The following is a 24,396-nucleotide window of genomic DNA, read 5'->3' on the forward strand; positions in this document are numbered from 1 at the left end:
ATTATACTTCTTTTAACTCACAAGAATAACCTTGGTATTCTTCAACTAGAACCTGTTTAGAAGACAAAAGAAGGAAGTGATGCTTAAGAACAGTCCATTTGGGCACTCCAATGCATGTCCCATAATTAGCAGTGGGTGTTCTGGGTGGCACAACAGCTTGAAAACAGTTTGTTCAGGCTTACAGCTCTGCAGCCATAAGAAGCGTGGCCTCATTTTGCAAGCCTCAGACACGTTCCTGTTACCGACATCCAATTTAAAATTCTTAAGTTTAGAAAGATAGCCAGTCATGCACCACATAACAATGCCTCAGTCAATAATGGACTGCATCTATGATGGTGGGCCCATAAGATCCTGATGGAGCTGAAGAACTCCTATTGCCTAGTAATGTGGTAGCCATTGTAACGTCTTACCATGGTGCATTACTCATGTATTTGTGGTGATGCTAGTGTACACAAGCCCACTGCACTGTGATATAAAAGTATAGCACATGCAATTAGTACAGTACATATTTGATAATAAGCAACTATGTTATTGTACTTTTCATAGTTATTTTAGAATATACTCCTACTGTATAAGAGGTTAGCTGTAAAACACCCTGAGGCAGGTCCTTCAGGAGGGATTCCAGAAGGCGGCATTGTTATCGTAGGAGATGACAGCTCCACGCATGTTACTGCCCCTGAAGACCTTTCAGTGGGACAAGATGTGGAGGTGGAAGCCAGTGATATTGATGATCCTGCCCGTGTAGGCCCAGGCTAATGTATGTATTTGCATCTCAGATTTTAATAAAAAAGTTTAAAAACAAAATTTTAAATATAAAAAGGTTGAGAGAATAAGAATATAGACAAAGAAAATATATTTTTGTAAGCTGTACAATGTGTTTGTGTTTTAAGGAAAGTGTTATTACAGGAGTCAAAAGTTAAAAATTAAGGTTTAGAAGGTAAAATAGTTACAGTATGCTAAGGTTACTTGGCTCATGCTTTTTTCTATAAATTTAGTGTAGCCTAAGTGCACAGTGTTTCTAGTGTGTAGTGTAATGTCCTAGGTCTTCACATTCGGTCTTCACTCACTCACTCCGCCAGAGCAAAATTCTAATCCTGCAAGCTCCATTCTTGGTAAATGTCCTATACAGGTGTGCCATTTTAAATCTTTTATACTGTGTGCGTGTGTGTTTTTTGTTTTGTTTTGTTTTTGTTTTTGTTTTTTTTTTTGAGACGGAGCCTCTTGTTGCCCAGGCTGGAGTGCAATGGCACGATCTCAACTCACTGCAGCCTCCACCTCCCAGGTTCAAGCCATTCTCCTGCCTCAGCCCCCTGAGTAGCTGGGATTACAGGTGCCCGTCACCACACTCGGCTATTGTTTTTTTTTTTGAGATGGATCTCGCTCTGTCACCAGGCTGGAGTACAGTGGCGCAATCCTGGCTCACTGCAACATCCGCCTCCCGGGTTCAAGTGATTCTCCTGCCTCAGCCTCCGGAGTAGCTGGAACTTTTAATTCTACAAGTCAGGTTAAATTCCCCTGGAAGTTAAATTTATTTGACAGTGATGTAATGTCACAAGAAATAGTAACACAGGCACCAAGGAAATTTCTTTAATTAAAAAATGTAGGGGATTTTCATAATCCAGGTTTAAATATGTATTGTGCAGAATATAAAACAATTAATAAACTCAACAGTTTGAGATTACCTTGGAAGTTAGAGAAGTGAAAAAAATCAATTCTATTCGTATCAACTTTCTACTAAATGTCCTGATGAACTCAGTGACAACCACAGAATCTGAAGACAATGGCTCACAAACAGACTGATATCCATTTAATAGTTTTTGAAGATATTTTTCCTGTAAAATGGCTTGTATTTCCACAGGTACAAGAGTGAAGAAATAAGCTTTTCAATTTGACATGAAATATAAAACAACAATTTTACAAATATATTCATAAAATTTAACTGCTCATAACACAATACATGGTAAATGTGACCATCCCCTTAACGTCTAGACTATTTAATACAGAGAAGCAATCTGTCATCTCAGCTAAAAAGAAACATCTTTCATTGAGTTTATTTTTATTTGTTTAGAAACATGTTTAGAAACTGTCAAGTAAAACTGGAAAATACTTATTTTCCTTATCTTCCTCTAGGGATTCTTCATGAGGGCAAAAACTTATTTGAAAGGATGTAAGTTTTACTAAAAAGAAAATACTGAACCTTTTTTTGCGTTACTGCTTCAGTGATGCTTAGATTCTTTTAAAAAGGTGCTGAAGTTGTCTCATTGGCTGCACAGGAGGAGGAGCATCACACCCTAAGCCGCAAAGATGGACAGTAAAGGGATGGAGCTGGATTTGGCTTAAAATCAAAGTCCTGTGGTTTGTCTATCAGAAATTCTACTGTGATGAGGCAAGGCTGCAAGAAGATAGTTTTTACCCAGCATTAACAATGGTGTAATCACACACCCTTTCAAGCACATCCAAAGAATAGAATGACTTTAAAAAAGAAAAGAAGTGGAACAAAACCATAGAACTGCGGATAACGATTCCATAACCTACATTACACTTCAATTAAGCGGAAAACTCTCATAAGTGCCCACACAATACGGAGCTCCCAAATAACAGAGGTTTGAGTTTTTCCATGAAAAAAAAAAAGACATTGAAGCTTTATGAAGAAAACAGTTCTCCTCAACTTTCCCAATACAGTATATGTAATAACTTAAAATAATTTCCCTATTGGTACTGGGAAATAAATTCTACTACAATCATGTTTATGCCAGTTTCTGGCATATTTCTGCATCCAGATTCATTAGTCTCCTTAATGGAGCCCATCATTTTTCCAATGGCTTTCTCCTTTCTTTAAACCCTAACCCTGAAATTCTATAACCAGTTATATCACGTGGCTTCCCTGAGGCACAAAGGTACCAAAGTCTATAATTAACTATCGAGGAATGATAAATATGCTCTCTATTTATATTAACAGATTTTAATTCTTTTGGGCCACAGTTGGGGGAAAAAAATCCAGAAACCTTAATACTTACTCTGCAGGGTAAACTGTAGCCCTTTTTGCTAAAAGCTGAACCAAATAAGGGAAATGTTGAGAGTTGCAGCATGCATGACCCGGCAGCACCGATTATTAATAAAAAATTCCGGACTAGAAAAATACTCAGAGTTGTACTCCATCCACTCTGAATCATTTTTTTTTTTTGTAGTAAACGACATAAACAACTGAAAAATATTTCTATGGGAATACATCACTGGGGCTTTTATTTCTGGAAAGCTACTTGCAAAAGGCATTAGAGTCAGGCCAAAACAACTAATTGGTCTGCAATTTCCTTGTGTATGCACATGAGGGAGTGGGGCTAGTCCTTTAAAGTGATGGCAAGCAAGACATAAAAAAAGAAGTGACCTTGGAGAAATTACTTTTCTGAACTGTATTTCTCTACCTTGGTGAGCTATAGAGTTCTTTATTCTCACAAACTAACTCAACTGTGAAAAAAGAATCTCCTTAGTCAAAATTATAAAGGGATCTTCCCACAAGTGGCCAAGAACAGCCTGGTGTCCTTTTTGCTGACTTGCCACCTCTCTGCAGTTCCTTAGGCAGGGTGGACGGGACCTCACTTTGGAAGCCAAAGGAAAAGATGTGGAGCCCATGGAGGGCGGTTCACTGTTACCCCTTCCAAGAGCTTGGAAATTATTACCCAAATTTCAACTTACATTTAAGCTGAATTTACTAAAAGTCAGAAACTTTTAGTTAGACATATACCCAACTATGGGATGTGTCCAACTTGGGGGATATGTCACGTTGCAGAATGACTAGATTCATAAACAGGACTTGAAATGGAAAATTATGATATACCTAACTCTCTGGAAAAATATCTTTTTTCTTGGTAGGTAAAATCTGGCCTTTCTGGATGCAAGACCATTTAGCTTACAAGATGGTTTTAGGGCATCAAGAATCCTTCAACCACTTTCTAGGCGTACAGCAAGAAAAGAGAAAGAGTGCCTCCTTTTTCATTCTTTGGGGCCCAAAGAATTATAGGCTGAAAAGACAAACTCTATCTTCTATTAGTGAAAGCTAATCATCAGAGGCTCTGGCTAAATCAAAAGGCATTAAATATATTATTCTAGGCAAGTCCATTTTTTCTTTCATTTTCTGTCTGCAGGTAGAGTAAGCTATACAGAATAGAGCAAGCTATCCATAAGAGGACTGTTGTCAGATTTTCACATCACTTAAAATTTATCCAAAAAAACCAAAACCAAAAATGTCTCATCCTAAACAACGATCTCCATTGAAAAATAAAGCTATATTAAAACTGAGAGGCTGAACTTTAAACATATTATGTCAAATTAAGCAGCAGCAATCAAGAGTAATATATCATATCACTTTAAGGAAAAGGGTACTCAAATAGGTTAGAATGGCTGAAAATAGGCAAAATATTTGCCAGTAGGCAAAATACGAAAAAACCAATTCAAGTATGGATATAGTACATTAGAATCATATAAATTACGTATATGTACAAAGGTTAAAAAAAGTCACCCAAATCTGCAATGGTCAAATTAAGAGAACATTAGTTTAAATAAATACTTACTCCATGTGGCAGGGTTTTATTTTATCTCAGCCAGCTTCTACTAGTCTCATGTCCTAAAGGATCTTTGCCTTCTGGGAGCAGTGATACGACTGGTGCTAAGCATCCAAGAATTATTAACCAAAATGAAATGAAAGTAACAGGAATGGTGGAGCTCATATGAAATTCTGATTTAATTAATCCTCAGCAAACACTCATTTGTTCTCTCAAAATCAGGAATTTTGAATTATCTCTGCAGACGTACCACTTGGTGTTGTGTATATCTAATGATCCCACTTAAATTTAATTTGATTTGCAAACATTTCCAAAACTTATTGGGCTCCTTAAGCTGCAAGGGAAGGTGACAGATGGCAAAAAGGGAGTGCGCAAAAATGCCTGTATCATTGTGATTGGTTTGCTTTCAGACTCATAGAATTTGGCTTTCTTAACAAAGGGAAAAAGAAACCACAAAAAAACCCCACAAGCTTTATGAAACCCCAAGTGGTTTTAAAAAGTAAAAGCTTATTTTTAATCATTCTTAAATCTTAATTCAGTCAGCAAACAAACATGGTAGTATAGCACTCAGACCATGTCTACTACTGTAATTATCCTCAGTTAGTGAGTTTTTAAGAGCTGATGTATTGTAATCAACCGAACAACAGTTCTGGCCGTGCAAGATGAGTATCAGGGGCAAATCATATTAGGCAGAAATAACAAAAGACAGGCTAAAAAGTTACGGAAAATTGTCTGTGAAGTGCCATGTATTTGATGAATGAGTATCTAAAGTAAATTCCACTGAAGTTAAAAAAAAAAAAAGCCCACGAGATATGAATATTCTCTCCCCCAACAAGTCAGAAAAATAAATCAGAAAGAAGCCCCAGATTTCAAAACCACCTGTGTCTAAGGCCATCTGTCCACCAGTCACACTGTACAGAGCCGCCCCTCTGCTGTCTGGTCAGGTTGGAGCCACGATCAAGTATTTCTAGACACTGTGTGCCCTTCGCATCACACCTACACCACACTGCACTGAAGGGAACTTCATGAGCCCACACTTTTGAATACATTTTCTTCTACATCTGTAAAATATGATTTAAAGTCTTGTCCAAGATTACAAAACAAAAACAAAAACAAAACTTGGTTAAAAACCCAAGGTTAAAAATAGAAGCATGGCATTTTAAATCCAATTATTACAAAGATATTATGGTTTAATCAAGCAGACTTCAATGACGATGCTGCTGTTCTGGGCATGCAACACACCACTGGTATCTGTTACACTCCTGCCATGTTTCATCACTGTGTGTCCCCTCTCTTTATTTCCAGCCCCGTCACCCTCCCCTAATAAACAGCATTACAAAAACGTAAAATCTAGAGTTAGTGGCAAAATCTTCACAGTAACCTGTTAATAAAGTCGTAGATGGCTGTCAAGGGTGTCAGTCAATTGGACCTTGGAAAATTAATTTGATGCAGTTTTGCTCCCCAACCAGCTGCGTAGCACAGAAAGGGCAAGCAGCGTGAAATGCATGAGTTCCATGAGGCAATGGGATCTGAGACCAATATTTTGCAGACTTCTCCGAGCACACGTGTCCACAGGGAGTGAAAGCATGAGTTGGCGGTCCTGCGTCTACATAAAATCCTGCCTCACAGCCAAGCCAGAGAGGCACATAGGGGCCCACAGTCCTGCACATGGGACACTCCCTCTCGTTGGCCTCCGTGTCACTCCGATGGCCCCAGTTGTGGTACCCATGCACATGGCCACAACTGAGATATGCCCAGGGCTGCTTCTCCTCCACCACCTCTTTCCTGTTGATGCTGGGGAAGGCCAGGGTGTTGAGCCCCACGGGACACTGCGGCCGGGCGGCGTTAATCTCCTGCCGGAGGGCTTCTATGTGCTTCTGAGTTGGAGTATGAAAAAGCCCATCTGCTGTTCTCCAGAGGAGAGTGGCCCCACACAGGTCAATGAGAGAGCCGTCCTGCAGGACGTTGGTCTCACTTTCCACCTACAACAAGTTTGAGACACATGCCTTTTAAAAGCAAAATCAAGCAAATCACTCCAAGATTCTTTCCTCTCAAAACAAGAAAAAAAAAAATCTTTGAAAGTAACACAGGGAGGCAATTTATCCCACAAAAACAGAACTGGGGGAGTAACTTATCCTCCCCAAACCTCAGTTTCCTCATCTGATCACTGGATATAATACATATATGCCTTATATACAAAGCCCTGAGCACAGTATGTATACCTAGTTTTACATGTTCAATTACTATAGTGGTTATTTTAATGAACTTCACAAATCTCCTAAGATTTTCTTTTTAACTCCTTAAGTCAGTAACACAATGACTCACTGATCCCATAGGACGAGAGATGTCCTACCAGTTCATCCAGTGGAGACTCATCCTCATCTTGACCACAGCCAATCCAGAAGGCCTTGCTGGGGGCCTGTAGTCATTACAGCAGGGTCCAAAGCACCCCTGGTGACCCTTAGCTTCCTCCACCTTGAATCTATCTTTCTTTGTTCATTTGTAAGGCTTGAAGCTGAACAGTTCAACATGAGCCTTCATTTTTAGAAGGAGGCCTGTACTATGCACTAAGTGTTTACAAGACTGATTAACAGCTGACAAGCAGCAGCTAGGCATGGTCAGCAAGAATCTGACCACTGCCTCCACATGCCAGACGCATGCTAAGCCTTGGGGCTACCAAAGGCCAATAAAACCTCTTCGCCATCCTGCTCTTCAGTAGTGGAAGGCAGACATGCCCAGAGCTCAGAGTGCATGAAGGCCAGTAAAGCGTTGTGCAAGGCCACAAATCTATAGCAGCCAGGAGTGTGGACTCTGGGTTTGAACGCTGGCTCTCCCACTTATTAGCTGTATGACACTGGGCAGATTACTTAAGCTCCCTGTGCCTCAGTTTCCCCTTGTGTAAATGTTAAAAAAGGTGGTTGTGTTAGATAAGTAAATGCAAAGAGTTCTTAGAGAACACTGTCTGGTACGCAGTAAACACTATGTAAATACCTGCTACTATTACTCTGATGATGACAGATGGTCAGAAATGGTTTCTAAAAGGTTTTTCTTTAACAGAGATTTGAGAAAGATGCCAGGCCTCAGTAGGGAGGATAGCAGGAAGGCACAGCAGGGAGAGGGAGGAGAGGCCAAATGGCATATGCGCCGAGGGAGCAACAGGGAGTTCGACGAGGCTGTGCAGCCAGGCTGAACAAGGATGGACGCAGTTCAGGGCACTGGGTGGGTGGGGCGAGAGACCCAGGCGGGAGAGAGAGGGAGGCTGGTGTCCATGCCCAGAGGGAGTTGGTGGGGGGTTTAGGTAACTACACAAGAACTGGTTTGCCTTTCAAAAAGGTCACTTCTGGAACTTTGGAGGGTGGGTTGGAGGGGTAGAAGATGAGTGGTGAAGGAGGCACCTGGTGCTCTCTCTGGGTAGAGAGGATGAGTACACCTCAACAAAGACAGTCTCAGTGGCAAGAGACAGAGGCACAGGGAGTAGAGAGAAAGAAATTAGACTCGATGGCACTCAGCTCTTGATCTGAGCAAGAGCCTGTTACGTGCCTGGGTAGAACAGGGCTTTCCACAGACAGAGAAACACAGGAGAAATGGCAGATGAGAGCAAATCCTGATTTCACCACTGAGGAGCTCTGTGGTCTTGAGTCAATGACCAACCTCTCTGGGCCTGGCTTCCACATCCATTTAACTGGAATAATGCTAATACATGTCTTATAGGATTGTTGTGAGAACTAAATAAGTTCAACAGCAAAAGCCAGGCCAGTTCAGTTCTGGGTGTGCTGAATGTGAGGAGTGTGCAGAGTATTGGTGGTGGTAATGCATACAAGGCAGGTGTGATGCAGCGTGGGAGACAGATCAGGCTCGCAGAAACATATCTGGGATATTACCAGCACCTAGGTGAAGCTGTGGGAATGGATGCCACTGCCCAGGCAGGGTCCCAGTGGGGACTGAGGACAGAGCCAGGGGCTGGAGTGGAGGAAAAGAACCATGTAAGGGAAAGAGAGAGGTATGGGAAGCACTAGAAATTTTGTTAATCTTTGGTCCAAAGAACTCTGCGGCTCTCTGCTGCCCTTGGGGTACAGCCCAAGCTTCTTAACACACTTAAAAGGTCACTCCCAATGCAGTCACTTGACTTCTCCTGCTGTAGCTCTTCTCTTCCTAACTGGAAACCAGGACTGCCCTGCGATGAGCTGCAAGGACCTAGAGTCCAAGAAGGCACTACCTCAGACTGCCCACAGGCAGGTGCAACAGCAACCTCTGCCTAGAATATTCCACCCCAGCACACCCTGCTCCAGCTGAGCCCTGGGCTGGCAAACTCCTACTTTTTATCCAGGTCTCACCTGGATGTCACTTTGCCCTGGACATTTTCCTTGTCATGAGGAAATCAGCCCTTCCCAAGTATTAGTTGTTAGAAAAAGTTAAGGTCCCAAGAATATGATAAATCTTAATACTGTATAGGACACACACTGTGACTCCTTTCAAACAGCCTGAAGTTTGCTGATGCTCCTTCCCCGCCCCACCACGAAACCGAGCATCCCATGTTCTCCTCTCCCCTAACTGGTGTCATGAAGCTCCTGCCCTTGCTGACCACAGGCAATTCTCAGGGGAGGCCTCATTGCAGGATAAAACTGTGTCTAAAGGATCATACTGATGTGGTAAGAAGCTGAGGTGTGGTGGTGGCCTAGCCTCTGGCTGTGGAACAACCCCCTTTTCCTCCTGCAGGGCACTTCTTAGTAAACAATAAAGTCTTATCATAAATCTGGGGGGTATGGCCTTTTACTTTCCACATACCCTTGACTCCCACATCTGGGGTAGGTGTCCTGCGGAGGGAAAGTACCTTCGGTGCCTTCTCATGACTGTGCTCATCATACAGTATCTGCTGATCCGCTGCCTGGTCTGTGACCTCCTCCAGACCATGCAATTCGAGGGCAGAGTGTGGACGTGGTGTTTTCTGCCATATCCCCAGTTTGCATCCCCTACTTAGTAATAACAACCAGCCAGTTATGGGGCATTACTGTGTCCAGCACTGTTCCAATCCTTTCCAGCTACTGTATTTATTTAGTTCTCACAACAATCCTATTAGACATGTACTATTATTATTCCAATTTAGGAGATGTGGAAGCCAGGCACAGAGAGGTTAAATCATCGATTCAAGACCACAGAACTAAGTGGCGAAACCAGGACTGGAACCTGGTGGTCTGATTTAGCAATCATTAGTAGGCATGAACTCAGATTTTATTTTTTAAATTCTACCACAAAAGAAAAGCTATGAGCAGGCACAGGAATTGACAGTACTATGGAAGCAAGAGACATTTGGCCTCTACCATGGCAACTAATGGCCCCTACATAGCAACTATCTAAGCACAGGGTAGTGAAGTCAACCCCCATCCACCACTTCTTATTAGCAAGTGACTTAACCTTTTAAAGCCCAGGTTTCCTCATCTATAGATGGACACAATTAACAACACTGACTTCACGGGTTATTTTAAGCAACACTGGAAAGACAATTAATGTAAAGCACCTGCTAGAGCCTGAACATAGTTACTCTATGGTTATTTTTATAATTTCACCTAAAATTAGGTATGCAATCAACTTAACTGAATTTACTTAATTTTATACAAAGCCAGTTTAGTTTAATAAAATATTTCATATATAATTTAATTAAATACTCAAGGGCCCCCTAGACTAATATTATAAATGTTACCATATGTTATCATTAACTAGCTAAAAAAGTAGGGCACAATTCAAATTCCATTCACCTATTTATTCAGGGTTTAAAGGCCTGAAAAGACATTTCCCCCACATTTAATTAATTTTGTTGATTAGTATACCTTTCTGAGGTTCCATCATTTGCTGTAATAATGAAAAACAATGGTGATTTCTGGTTACACATACATTAGTATATTGATTCATATCAAATGCTGAGTATGACATGAATACATAATCTTCCACCAGCACTAGCTCCACAATGTGACTACTACTGTTTTAACAAATATTTTAGACTTTTAGCAGCTCACTTTATTTCCCAAATTGCTGTATTAGACTGCAAATGACAAGTACTGCCAGAGACTGTCCCCAAAATCTAATCTCCAGATAAACATAATTTATATCGAATGCTACCAGGAACATGTACAGGACCAATGAGTCATGAATTAAAACAGAAGCTCAAAGAGTCAGTAAACTTTCCTCGAAGACAGACCAAAAAAATGTTCTCCAGAGGTTAACAAGAGGAGATTGCAGGAAGGATTATCCGTTCAGTGTACCATAAGCCCAAGGTCAGGCTGATGGAAGCCTTTGTAACTGGTCAGGTTAATCGGATGCTATCAAATGGGACGGCACAATTTTACATAGTTTTAAGTGTCGCTTATAGGGACTAACTTCAAAAATAGCCTGTATATTTAATACAACCCGTTAATAGAAGCCATTTTTGGAGTTCTTTCTTTTCAGTCACACTGTAAAATTCTCCGGCACATGTAGCAGCCTAAGAAGAGTCGCTACACAATAACCAGAGTGGACGAGAAACTCATCCTGTGATTTGCCCTCCTGGACAAAGGCGCTCCCCACGGACTCTAGTGTATGCTTTATACTCACCCAGGGAGGCAAATGCTCAGGTGTAAACCATCCCCAGCTCCCCACAACATGGTACTGAGTGAGTAGTATTAGGTGTCCAGGCTCTCCATCAGGGAGACCTGAATTTGAATCTCATCGGCTGCCACCTTCTAACTCTGTGACACTGGACAACCTTTAATTTTATGCCACATCTTCCTCATCCATGAAATGGGGATGACTCTACTTCCCTAAGAGGGCTGCTGTGCAGATGAAGTGAGCTAATGTCAAAAATGTTAACGCAGAGCCTGCACCCAGCAACCATTTACTGACTTCTTACTCTTGCTGTTATAATGATGAATAACCAGTTTGGCCAATCTAGGTCGGTTTTGCATAAAACTATCCAGTGATCAGAAACAAAAGATTATTTAGAAAAACTGCTTTCACATTTCCTTGTTTACAATTTCTTGAAAACATTTATACAAAATTTATTGAATTTGCTTTTTTTTTTTTTTTTTTAAGAAAATGCTTCTTTTATTCAGCCATAATGCACTGTAAGACGCATAAGCTGTGCCTGTAGCTGAAAAACGGTGTAAAATAGAAATAAAAATAACCATTCCCTAAACACAAACATCCAGTAGAGAACAGCAAATGAGGTTAGCGAAACAGCCCCCAGCTTCTTTTTCCATCTTAGACATTTTTGATGATGATCTTTCTAACAAGTGCTAGGTCAAATCCTCTATTCCGCATACATTTTATTCTGTGGGAGTTTTGAAGAACTCCTCTTCTAGCTTCTAGAAAAAGACATTTGTTCTCTCTCGTTCTAGCTTCTACCTAGCAAATTAAGCAAAAGTACAGGAATGGAGAGTTTACTAAAAATCAGTGGCTGTGCTATATGGCTATGGCAAGATCAGAAACTCAGAGTTACACATTTAAGGTATTATAATTATTCTCCAAGAAAGAATGGGTTTAAAAAACTGCTTTAGGGCACGGGTATAAGTGGTGATATTTATAGGAAAATATTAACATGCCAGGTCAATGCAATATATAAATCATCTCAAGTAAAAAGTTCTAACTATGATTTTGGTGGACAGTATAGAGAATTCTGCCTTAATATATAGGAATTCAAGGGGAAAACCAGCTGACTTATTTTTTAGTTCCAGAAAGTCTAGTAAATAATTCCTTAATTCATAATTTTTACTAATTGTTTTTGGACTGCTCAAATGTTTTCCAAATCAATAAAGTTTTACACTAAAAGTAAGTTTATTCTTCTTAAAGTGAATTAAAACAGATTTTTGTGGTGAGGTATACAATAAAAGATAATATTCTTCAGGTGGTAAGGAGCAAAACACAATTTACTCCCAAAAAGTTGAACCACTGAAGGAGATAAGGCCATTTCCCTCTTGCTTTCTGGGGCTTGTGGAATTCTGCTTCTGCTGAGTTATGGTACACGGCGCTTGGACCTGCACAAAGGTTCCAAACGTCAGGGGAGGGAAAAACGACAGCCTTGGAGTTAGGCTTGTGTAGTCTGGAACGTCTTGCAGAGTGAAGCGCACTCACCAGCTTTCCTCGTTGCTGGGCCGACCTGGTTTCTCGCAAGGTATACACATCTCCACAGACAGAGATCTCGCGCCAGACCCCAGGCTGGGACTCCTCGGTGAAACCCCCTCGAGGATGCATCACCAGGACACCATTAGTAGTAAGCCCATCCATGTGGCCATCAGGGTTTTTCCACTTTGCTGCCTTTTCCTGGAGAGCACATGGCAGAACAGAAAAAGTAGGTTAAGATGATGTTGAAATGGAAAGGATTCTGGAATTTCTTTAATACACTGTGTAGAGGCAGAGGGGAGGAGGGTGATGCATTTTCATTTTCTATTTAAAGCTAATAATCACAAGGATAAAATACACAATTATTTCGACACTATAAAAGAAGTGTTGAATGGATGAATGACTTATCACTGGACACATATTATAGTTCTCAAGCATTTGCAAAAAATGGATGCCTGGACTTCTCCCTCTAAGATTCTTTTTACCCTCCCCACAACCCCATGAGATTCCAGGAATCTGATGTGTTTTCTCTTTTCAGTTATACTTGTGCCATGTCCTTATCCTGATATCTAAAAGTGCTTTCTATGTACTCACTGTCAGGATAGAGAAAAAAGGATAGCCATAAAGAAAGACTTTCTATTAAAGCTAGAAAATTCAAAAAATGTTAAGCCAACAAGTCAGGGTCATTATGTTTACACAACAATCAGTGTTTAAATTCTCAAAGGTAGATGGCACATGTAGCTTGACATGATGATAGGACAGACACTCTTGGGTGCTTGTGCCACAGCTCTTCCCTTCAGCTTTCTTGGTGATAGAGCTCAGCTACTGTTCACATGGCTGGGGCTGGTGGGGGGAATCCTGATTAATCCAACACGACACTCCCAGCCATCTTCCCAATGGCTGGTTTACAGGTGGGCACAGCACATGACTGGGCTCTGACTGATGACACAGGATATCTTCTCGGAGGTTTCTGAGAAAGGTGTCTGTGCTCTAAGAAGAGACAAGGAGGAAACAGTGCTTCTGCCACCCTCTTCTCTGGCTGGAAGCTGTCATGTGGCAGGGGACATATGAAAGTGCAGGAGCCAGCTCTCACCCACAAGAAGACCTCCCATGAAGAGGCTGGTGCACCATGGGAGGCAGAAGGCAAGACAGATACAACCCGGTGCCCTGGATGTCACAGAACCACTGAACCACCAACCCGGGAGCTGGCCTTCTTCAGCACTTCTTATGTGGGAACAGTACATTTGCATTGATTTTAGACCATTTTAAGTGGGTTCTTTTTTTCCTGCAAAAATATCCTAATTCAAAAGGAAACTATGTTAAACCTGGATATTCACTAAAACTTCTGGGCTTCACTTACAAGGAAACCCTATAAGGGTTGGGATTCAAGTCTGTTTTGATCTCTGTAATCCCACATCTAAAACGCCCAGTATGGAACATAGCAAACACTCAATAAAACATTTTTGAAGGAATGAATCACTAACATTTTCCTCTAAGCCCTAATGATCTAAATTTGGCCATTTATTTTTCTCTCTGAAATAAGCCTCTTAACTGCCATAAATACATTATGGACAATGTTACAGGCATATTTTTTAAAAAGTACTTTTTATATTGTAAATATTACAATATAAAAAATATAATGAATAGCAAGTAATGCTTACTAACGTTCAGATTTTAACTGGCCACCTGAAAACTAAAATCTCAAAATCTCACCAGAGGCAACATACAAAGCCAGTATTTTTTTTGCTCCAATTAAATGTTCCATGTCATAATCACAAGCGTTTTTCTAGAAATCATGTACTTCTTGACAGTACTTACTCCAAGAAATATATTTTTGGAAGAGTCAAATCCGGCGGCAAATATCCGTGCTGTGTAAGGCTCATTCCTGTCGCACACGATCCTGCAGGCAAACCTGGATATGGTGCTCTGTGTGATCTGGGCTTCGTCCGTGTTCTGGCTGCCAGAAATCGTGTCTGTGACAACGAAGTCGATAGGGCTTTCTGTTGATCTGCCCACCTAAATAAATCAAGTGTACTCGTGATTCACTCGGAAAATAGCAGGGTGCTGTATTTTATTCACATGGAAAAAGCATTCAGGATCCCTTTAACACTCACTATCTTTGTTCTGAGGGTTAGAATTTAATGCAAGATTTTCATTCATGTTCCTTTTCCTATTTGACTAGGGAAAATATTAGGGTAACCAAATATTAGAGATATCTATTTTTAATTGTATTGTACTGTGGTAAGAACACAATACGAGATGTATCCTCTGAAATATGTGAGCACATAATACAGTCATTGTTGACTACAGACACAGTGGTGCACAGCAGATCTCTAGAACTTACTCATCTTGCTTCACTCACTTTATGCCACTCATTAGTTCATTAGATTTTAAGTACTGAGAAAAAGCTCAATTAAGAGGACAACAGTAGATCTTTGGCCACTCATCAGATTTCATCTCTTGGATCCGGGAAGCAATATTACTTTCACGACAATTTTTTTTTCCTATTTCTGGGGTTAAAAAAAGCAAGATTTTAAATAAAGGAACTCTTGCTTCCTACTTTCTTGTCCAGCTCCACAGAATGGTTTTCCTTGTTAGGTAAATCCAACAGTGACTCCCAGCACTGAGCAAGAACAGCCCTAATCCAGACATAGAGATAAATGTCCATTAACACTACTCAGCATGAAAGAGAAGGATGTGAAGCCAGCCCAAAGTTTGGGATGTAGTCAAATGAAAGATTTCAAAAGCTGGTCTTGGCATTTCAAGTTTAAATTTTTAAAACCTCTCTTGTGGAAGTCTAAAAGACTGTCAATAATACTATATTGGCTAACCTTTCTTTGTAAAGATTTAAATGCTGCCAGAAAGAATGTATTTCATTAGGAAGATGTGACAAAGTTCTAACAAAGCTTCTAACAAAGCATCCAATAAAGGCTTAATGAAGCTTGTCCTATTCAATCAATTCAAGTAAGACAGGTATTACTCTCTCCTGTGAACTAGGAAAAATATTTGTTTACAAATATGAAAATCCTCAATATGGAATATTTGAAAAGTTATGTAATTCTGCTTTATGAATCTCTAACTGGAAAACAGTGCTAAGTGTTTTATGTGCCAAAAGGACTTCTTAGGTTAAAATCACTTATACGTAAATTAACACTTTCTCACTAAATATGATATTGTTCTCTCCCAACAACCGTAACTCTGATTCTGAAGTTGCCAATGGGAGGAATGCAGAGACCTGAGACGTATGCACATAAAGCTCCCAAAAGTCAATTTCCAAGATATTTTTACTCTGGTCTCAAAGTTCTGTCTACAAACTAGGCAATGTAATACATTTTTCATCCAAATGAATAAAGTAGAAAAAAATCTTGTATCACTTAGCTCAGCTTGCTTCCTAGAACAATATCAAATTTCTTTTGTAAATCTCATATATACATTCTCATGCACAGACTATCTTTCTAAAACCAATGACCACAGATACCTATTTTCTCTTGTTTTTTATAACCCTTAATTTCTTGTCCTAATGAAATATGCCTGGAATGAACTAAACTGCTGGTTTCATTGACACTTAACAATTTGAACAGATGCATATTGCCTAGATATATGCATTTCAGGTTTAGAAAACACATAACTTGTTAAAAAATGCAATGTAAAATCTAAATTAGATGTATTATAAAATCATATAATTCATCCTTCTAAAGCTGCAAAATCTCCTCTCTGCTAGATTCATTTAAAAACCGGGTAACTTGGAAGCTCTACTGATTCAGACTGCTTTAATTTTGTTAAACATTTTTTAAAAAGAAAATTAGAAAAGTAATGAAGACTTACTGCAAAATACTTAACAAATAGAGAAAAGTATAAAGGTGAAAACAAAGCCAACTTCAAACTTAGGTGCAAACCCGTCCTGAGCCTCTATTTCAATGAAGTTTAGGAGTAAAACATGATAAATTCTAGAATTTTCCAGTCATCTCACCAAACCTGGAGCCTCACAGCAACAGTCACTGTCCCAAGATTTGTTAATCTCCATGGAAGAGGGCAATGCCTTTTCAAGCTCTGTTATAAGTTCAAAGTCAAAATCACTCTGCTGGTTTGAATGTTTTGTAACTATTCCTTCTTGTGTACAGAAATTACTCTTTGCTAGAAGGGCCACATTCTGAGTTCATCCAAATGTATTAAATTAATGTCTTGATGAAGTCATTGAAATTGACTGTAAAACAGGAAATTTTATTCTAACTGGAACAGACTGGTAGGATCAATGATTTTAAGTGATGACACTTACCTTGATTGGTCATACGTATGATTTATCAGTTTGCTTCCACTTAAATCTAACCTCTAGAGTGCTGGTAAAATTTTATACTTTATGACGCAAGCCTCATGTTGCTTTTTCCACGAAAACAAAACAAAACAAAAAATAAAACTAAGTAACTTTCCTCCTGAAAAATCACTCAAATGTGGAACACCTGCAGCTTGCCCCTTCTTTTGACTACTGGATCAACTCTACATTAAAGGCAGTCATGCACACAAGCCAAGATGCTTTTGAATTTCATCTGATATTCATATAGCACGCAAGCCAGGATGCTTCTGAATTTCATGTGATAGTCACAGTGCTGATAGTCATATAACCAGCTACAGTGAGAACTTGCTCCATTCAGTATGTTAAATTTTATACATATAAGAAAAGTTTGGGTTTGCCTGGATGTTAGCTGAAGCCAGGACAGGTGAGATGGTATCAAAGCATCTAGAAGGGCCTCCCGTTTTTCTCACCTCCCTCAACCAATTCCTACCCATCTCCCTGCATCAATCACTTTATTTTCTGACTTCCCTCCTGGGATAAGGATGAAAAGTTGTTGCTCCCATCTAAAAGCAATCTTTCCATCGACACTTGATATTCCAATATTCTCCCTTTCCCAAGGATTTTGCTCCTAATACTATCTCCTCTCTTTCCTGAGTCACCAATTTCTCCTTTTATACTGGATGGTGCCATCAGCTCTCACACACATTCTAGAGCTTCTCAAACTCTGTGGTTAAAGGACCAGTATTGTTGCTGTTGTTGTTTTAAATTTTAACTAGTCACTGATGCCTTTTAAACATACAATAAAAATGAGTACTTGAGAAATGATCATCTGCTTGGATGTTTCGGCAATGCCAAACTGTCATGAAGGTTTCCTCTCAACTTGTATGCTCATCTCATTCTGTATTTTAACAAACATTTCACTGCTGGGCAGAGGGAGTGCAGTTTGAGTAGCACTGCTCTGGACTAGTCTCCCATTTTTAAAAATGCTTTCATTCACCTGCAAGCAACCCTCAGGCTCCAGCCCTGTTTCTCTGATTCACTTAACAGCAAGACTTCTTAGAAAACCTGTCATTAGTTATTTCCTCCATTTCCTCACCCATATCTTTAACTTCCTTCTTCCTCAACCCACTCCAACTGAGCTTCCTTCCCCACAACTCTACTGAAACCATTCACGCTGATTCCAACAATCAATATATTGCTAAATCCAGGGCTTACGCTGAACCAGCATATCCTGGTCCATCTCTACCTGGTACTAAGATAATGAAACTTTCAGGCTAGTTGGTAAATAGTTCCCCGTTCCCTTTTCTTTCTGTTCTCTCCCTAGATAGTATCACCAAATCCCACCTATCAGCTGAAAGTCTTGATCTCTCCCCTGAGCTTCAGACCAGCATACCCAATCTCCACTTGTATGTGTGATAAATATCGCGAATGTAATATGTGCCAAACAGAACTTGGATCCCCCTTCCCCCTGGGGCTTCCCTATATCAATGACTGACTGACATCCAATTTGCTCAAGCCAAAAGTCAAAACCCAAGAATAACCCAGTTCTTCACGTTCCTCCATGCCCACATCAGCCCTGTGTAAACACTGTCAGCTGAACCTCCAAACACATCCTCAATCCTTCCACTTTTCCTGTTTTGGTTTTGGTTACCATTATCTCTTACTTGGGTTCTATCACCTTAGCCTCCAAACTGGTTTCCCTGTTTTCATACTTGCCACCTAGATTCTTTTCCATACAGTAGTTTGAGAAATCGTACAAAAACGTAAATCAGATTATACCTCTCTCCCGCTTAAAATCCTCCAACAGCTTCCCAAAACTCCTAGAATAAATCCCAAACTCTACCTGGCCTGAAGGTCCTACCTCTCTCAGCCTCTACCTGCCCTTCCAAGTCCAACGAAGTTCACTGCCATCCTTCTCCACTGTGATCTTGACTTGAAGCCTTTGCACTCACTGTTTCCTCTGCCTGAAGGGCTTGCTTATTTCTGGTCTGCTGCCTCCTCCAGATGTAGGCTGCTTGAGAGGAGAGCCTTAGTTCTCTCTTCCCAGCCACCAAAGGAGTTTCTGACACAGCAGATGGTCAAGAGATGAAAATAATAATTGGAAGATAATGACAGGGAGGCCGAATCCTATGAGATACGCACATACCTGCACAAGCCTGCTCATGTGCAACGGTTGTTGTAGAAATACCCACTAGAAAATGTAGACATTCTTTAACATTTTCCTCTTAATAGATACTAATTAAATGTTACCATCTAAAACTACAGTAAATCAACTAAATTGAAAACCAAAAAAAAAAAAAACAAAACAAAAAAACCAAAACCCAAAAATGTTAGGCCTTGTAGTACCAGGTTCGAAGCCTGTGAAAGTGTGAAATCGGAGAGAAAGGACCCCTGAGCACTGGCTGCAGGACCCAGTCAGTCTCCTAGCCCCTCTGGTCAGAAGGCACTTGGCACTGCACTTTAGGCACAGTCAAGACAATGCACCACTTCCTCTAATTCCTTCCGTGAACTATTTTCTCCTTTATGTTTCACTTTCCTGTTAGAGTTTCTTTCTTTCTTTACCCCTACTCCAGACAATAATGACCAAGATCTTACTCTTTCTCATACCTTAAATTCAGATCTAGCTTTGATTTTTCCCCTCAGGCCATAATATTTCTGAGTTCTGAGTCTACTAACTTGACTTCACAGTGGGAAATGCAGCATAAAGCCCTTTCTTGGTTCATTCTGATATTCTGCCTTTAGATACTCAATTAACCCTAGAAATCATTTTAATGGGAATGACTAAAACGAACAAACTCTCCACACTGAGGTCCATACTTGAGAACTGTGAGTGCTGTAGTGCTTTTTGCTCGGTGATTTTTGTCAGTAGTAGGTTTTGGAAATATAAACTTGTTAAAAGGAGGAAAACGTGGAAACAAATCTATCTTTTCAAGGTCTTCTGAGAGTTGCTTAGTTCTCTGCTTAAAATGATCTGCCATGGATCCTTCTAATAGGTCCAGTTAGTCTGTGTGTGTAATGTGTTATGTTTCCTTAAGAAACATGTGAATTCTTGCTTGGCTTACCATACTTTATTTAAAGAGGCTGAGCTGGTACTATTCAGAGAATGAAGAGCCCAGTGACCTAAATCTTAGCTCTGCCCCTAAAGCCTCCTCTGACCTTAGTTTACATTACTTTTCCTTTCAAAGACCCAGATTTCTCAGCTATGAAATTAAGAGGTTGGTACAAATTGGTATTCTCAGAATGTGGTTCATGAGCCCCAGAGGGTCCTTGAGACCCTGCCATGGGGTCTAGGTACATGAGGCCAAAACCACCTTCATAATAATACAAAGACATTAACTGCCTTTTCCACTGTGCTGGTCTCTACACTGATGGTGCTAGAACACTGGTGGGTAAAGCTGCTGGTGCTTTGGCACGATTCAAAGCAGTGGCACCAAACTGTATTAACAGTCATTGTATTTTTCATTGCTGTGAATCTCCAGTTTAAAAATTAGGAGTTTTATTAAATCTTGAGTCTTTTAATATTCTGTATGACAAAATAGGAAGTATGCATAATGTACTTAGAAGTTAGTAATAGGAAGCTGAAAAAGTCCAGCTAAATCTTTAATTCATTCTGCAGAGATGTGAGGGAAGAAAGTGAGCATGTGAGTCAAATGTGACTGTTCAATAGTGCGGAATACACTATGTGACACATATGTCGCTAAAGAATATCTATGAAACTCTGAAAAATTCCGAAGAAACAAGATTCTTCTTAAAGGAATTTAATGTCTCACACTTTGAGAGTACCTGACTTACCTATAACAGGTACCATCACAGTAAGTTTTTGAATTTAAGTGGTAAAAAAGTATCATGGACAATAGTGAAATAGGCTTGATCCACTTTTTTTAGGATTAAGAACTCTCTGTAAAAAAAATCTTTAAAATCTTTACTGCTACTATAAGTAGGGAAAAAATTTATAAATTGAAAAATAATTGTAATGAGTATGAAAAAGATATAATAATGAAGTTTCATAAAAATATCAACAGGGAAGAATATGCATATACTTATGTAGGAAAATATTTTCCTTAACAGAAGAAGAAGAAAAGACATTTATAAGATTATATAACAGAATGGCATGGAGATTTTGCCCAAACATGATAAATTTTATTTTTGAGTTCAAACTGGCACTTTAATAACTATGTTTATAACTATGACTATATATTTTATCTAAGATTATTTAGTTTTAAAATATCTAATACATACACATAGTTCCAAACTCGAAAAGTGTAAAATATCTCCCTGTATACCACCTGCTCAGTCCCCTTCCCCACAAAGGCAACTGCTACGTTAATGTCTTGTTAATCATTTTGGAGATTTTTTAATGCATATAAGCATTATTTAAACCATTTTACAATATTAAATTAATAATGTAATACTTTACAATATAAAAATAATAATGTAATATTTAATATTATTTAACATTTAGTAACATTTTAAATTAATTGAATATATATTACCAATATGACCCAATATATTCAATAATATTAATATTTAACTCGTTTAATATGTTTGGAGCTCTTTCTGTGGCTATACATACAGCTTTTCTTTGTTCGGTTTTATACTCTTGGAGGGCTCCACTGTATAGCTGTGCCCAAATTTACTAAACTGGTCCACTACTGAAGAACATTTAGCTTGTTTCCAATCTTTTCCTATTAAGCAATGCTTTGAGCAATAACTCTGTACAAATGGCATTTTGCATGTAGGTAAGGATATCTCTGGGGTAAGTCTCTAGAAAGAAGAGCTTTACAAAGAGCTGAGTCAAACTATGTAAACATTTTGTATTTTTCATAGGTATTTTCAAATTGCTACCCCATAAATGCTATACCAATTTACAGAATGTAGGATAGTGTCTGTTTTCCCCACATCTTTGACAAAACCTTTTGGATTTCTGCCAATCTGACAAGTAAAAAGTGGATAATATCTCTATGTGGTTTTAATTCACATTTTTCTTTTTGTAAATGAGGTTGAGCATATTTTCTTATTTTTAAGAGCTACTTAGTTTCCTTTTTTGGTGAACTATCTGTCAAATCCTTTGCTCATTTGTCTATCTGATTGTAGGACTTTTAAAAAGAGATTTCTAGGAGAATGTTATATATTTGTGACATTAACCTTTTGTGATACAAATTGTAAATATTTCCCCCATTTGTAATTTGTCTTTGGCTCTTCTTATCAGTCTGAGGTGTTGAAGTTCAGGACTACTACAAATACATTTAAAAACCACATAAAATTTTCTTTCTTTCTCAATCAAAAGTACTGACTTAGGTGATCCAGATTAGGCCTGCACTTCACAATGTTATAGAAAATGGAAAAAGAGCTGGGGCATTTCTTTCTAGTTCCATCTGTCTTCCATACCTATGTTTATGTGTGTGCATATAAAAATAAAGCATGAAGTGGATGGACATATGCCTTTTTTCACTTATTTTATTGTATTTCCCATTTAATAGTCATGTAATGGCTGCATGGTATTTTGCATTTAAATGCACCATACTGTAATCATTCTTACCTACTCCTGGAAGTGTACGTTTATTTCTACTTTTTTACTAGCATATACAACACTACAATGAACAACCTTTTGGTCAAATCTTTGTTCATATTCCTTAATTATTTATGTATAAAAATGACTGAAGTTAGAATTACTGGATCAATTGGTCTGAGTGTTGAAATTCATGGTAGTATTGCAATGTTGCCCTATAGAAATGCTGCACCAATTCACAGTCCCACCAGGGGGACCAATTCCATACAATGCTTTACAGTGCTGTATTATTTAATATTTTCCAATTAATAGGTAATAAAGAGTATTTTATTAATTCATTTGGTATTTTAAAATTATTTTTATATATTTATTGGCCATTTATATTTCTTCTTCTGAGAATTGTATGTTTTGTTCTTTGTCCATTTTTGAAAGCATGGGAAAAGTGATTACTGTATAGCAGGTGTCAATCCTTTGTCTACTTGATTTGTTGCCCTAATTGTCTCTAGTTTGACTTCTAATTTTTGTGACATTTAAAAATAAGTGAAAATGTGTACAGTAAAATCTATTTCTTCATTTACTATTGATCCTTCCCTATTCCAAGAATATGAATTCTCCTAAGTTTTTTTCTAGAACTTTTTGTTCCTTCGGTTTTACATGTAAATGTTTATTCTCTAGAATTTACTTTAGCAGAGTATAATGTTAGTATTTATCATACTTTTTTGATGTTTGTTTTGACATCATTTATGTAATAATTTAACTCTCCATATGGAAATGCAAAGCCTCACCAATTCCAACTTAAGCTTGCTTTTTTCTGTTATTAGTCCAAATTTTAATTGTTTGCTATTTTAAAGTACTACATCTGGAATATATTCATTTATTTTCTACTTTTTAAATTCATTAACTGACGAATATTTTTTTTCCTTCCTTCTGCTTTCTTTTGATGTACTTCTGGACTTTATATTATATACCACTAAAACTATGCCCAAACCCATCCTATACTTTCTTAATTGCTGTCCTTTGTCAAAAAAGAACTTTTGAGATAAATGTTTAGTCCTTTGATTTTCTTTCTCTCTCTCTCTTTGCCTCCTCTTAGTAACGGAAGCACTTAAGACATTTTCTTCTGAGTAAGATGTTGGCCTCATCTTGTCAGTTTTGCTACATGATATTCTCACAGATATTTCTGAAAAGGTCTATAAATGTAGTTTGGATATCCCTTTCATTCAAGTGTTATTTAGAAAGTATTCTGAAAATGTTGGTTTTAAAAGTGGTTAGCTTTTAAAATTTTTATTCTTGCTATTAATGTCTATTTTTATTGCACTGAGGTCTGAGAATGTAGCCTTTATAATTTCCTTTTACAATTAATTAATTAAGTTTTTTTCTTAATCTTTCAACAACCAAACAGGAATAATTTTTATATTATCTTCAACTTTTTTCCCCTGGACACTGGGCTGGAAGATCTGACTACATATAAAAAATACAGAATTAAAGGAAAATGTGCTAAAATTTCTATTAAAAAAGAAAAATATTACCTGAAACATATCCGTATCTTTATCATGTGTGTACTCCACCACCACAGTCTGATTCCTTGACAAAGTGTAGGATATACTGTGTTGACCTTTGCAGCTGATAGCCTAATAATAAAATTTTAAAAAATCCATTAGAATCACATTTCAACAACTTACCAATTCTGCTTGTAGTTATGAGCCATCACTCTACCAGCAAAGCCCAGCACAAGCCAGCGTTTTCCACACAGTCAGGGTTTTTCCCTATGCTCTATTCCCTCAATCACAGACAAGCCGAGAGTTACAATTCTGGTTTTAGCAAATATTCTGTCTTAAAGTGAACAATATTGTACTTAAATCAAATCAAAGTTTATTTACTAGTTTGCAAGACTTGATTCAATCAGATTCTTAGAAAAACACATACTTTCTCCATGTTACCTAAATTCA

At 38.6% G+C, this 24,396-nt stretch overlaps 1 protein-coding gene across 9 annotated transcripts in view; it reads right to left on the reverse strand.

Annotated features, from left to right (window-relative positions):
* Positions 1 to 1,206: 1,206 nt before the first annotated feature.
* LOC105473593 (pellino E3 ubiquitin protein ligase family member 2) overlaps positions 1,207 to 24,396 on the reverse strand; it is a 196,783-nt gene continuing 173,593 nt past the window's right edge. For 8 of the 9 annotated variants that reach the window (XM_024790243.2, XM_071100119.1, XM_011727451.3 and 5 more), the window contains 4 exons: positions 23,977 to 24,078; positions 14,466 to 14,663; positions 12,660 to 12,848; positions 4,047 to 6,541 (listed from right to left, as the gene is read on the reverse strand). In XM_024790243.2, coding sequence (XP_024646011.1) covers positions 5,975 to 6,541; positions 12,660 to 12,848; positions 14,466 to 14,663; positions 23,977 to 24,078 — 1,056 coding nt within the window. In that variant the 3' untranslated portion in view covers positions 4,047 to 5,974. Of the gene's footprint in view, positions 6,542 to 12,659; positions 12,849 to 14,465; positions 14,664 to 23,976; positions 24,079 to 24,396 lie in introns of all 9 variants that reach the window. The other variant, XM_011727441.3, reaches the window with a different exon arrangement.

This window comes from Macaca nemestrina, chromosome 7, assembly GCF_043159975.1.
Source record: "Macaca nemestrina isolate mMacNem1 chromosome 7, mMacNem.hap1, whole genome shotgun sequence".
NCBI lineage: Eukaryota > Metazoa > Chordata > Mammalia > Primates > Cercopithecidae > Macaca > Macaca nemestrina.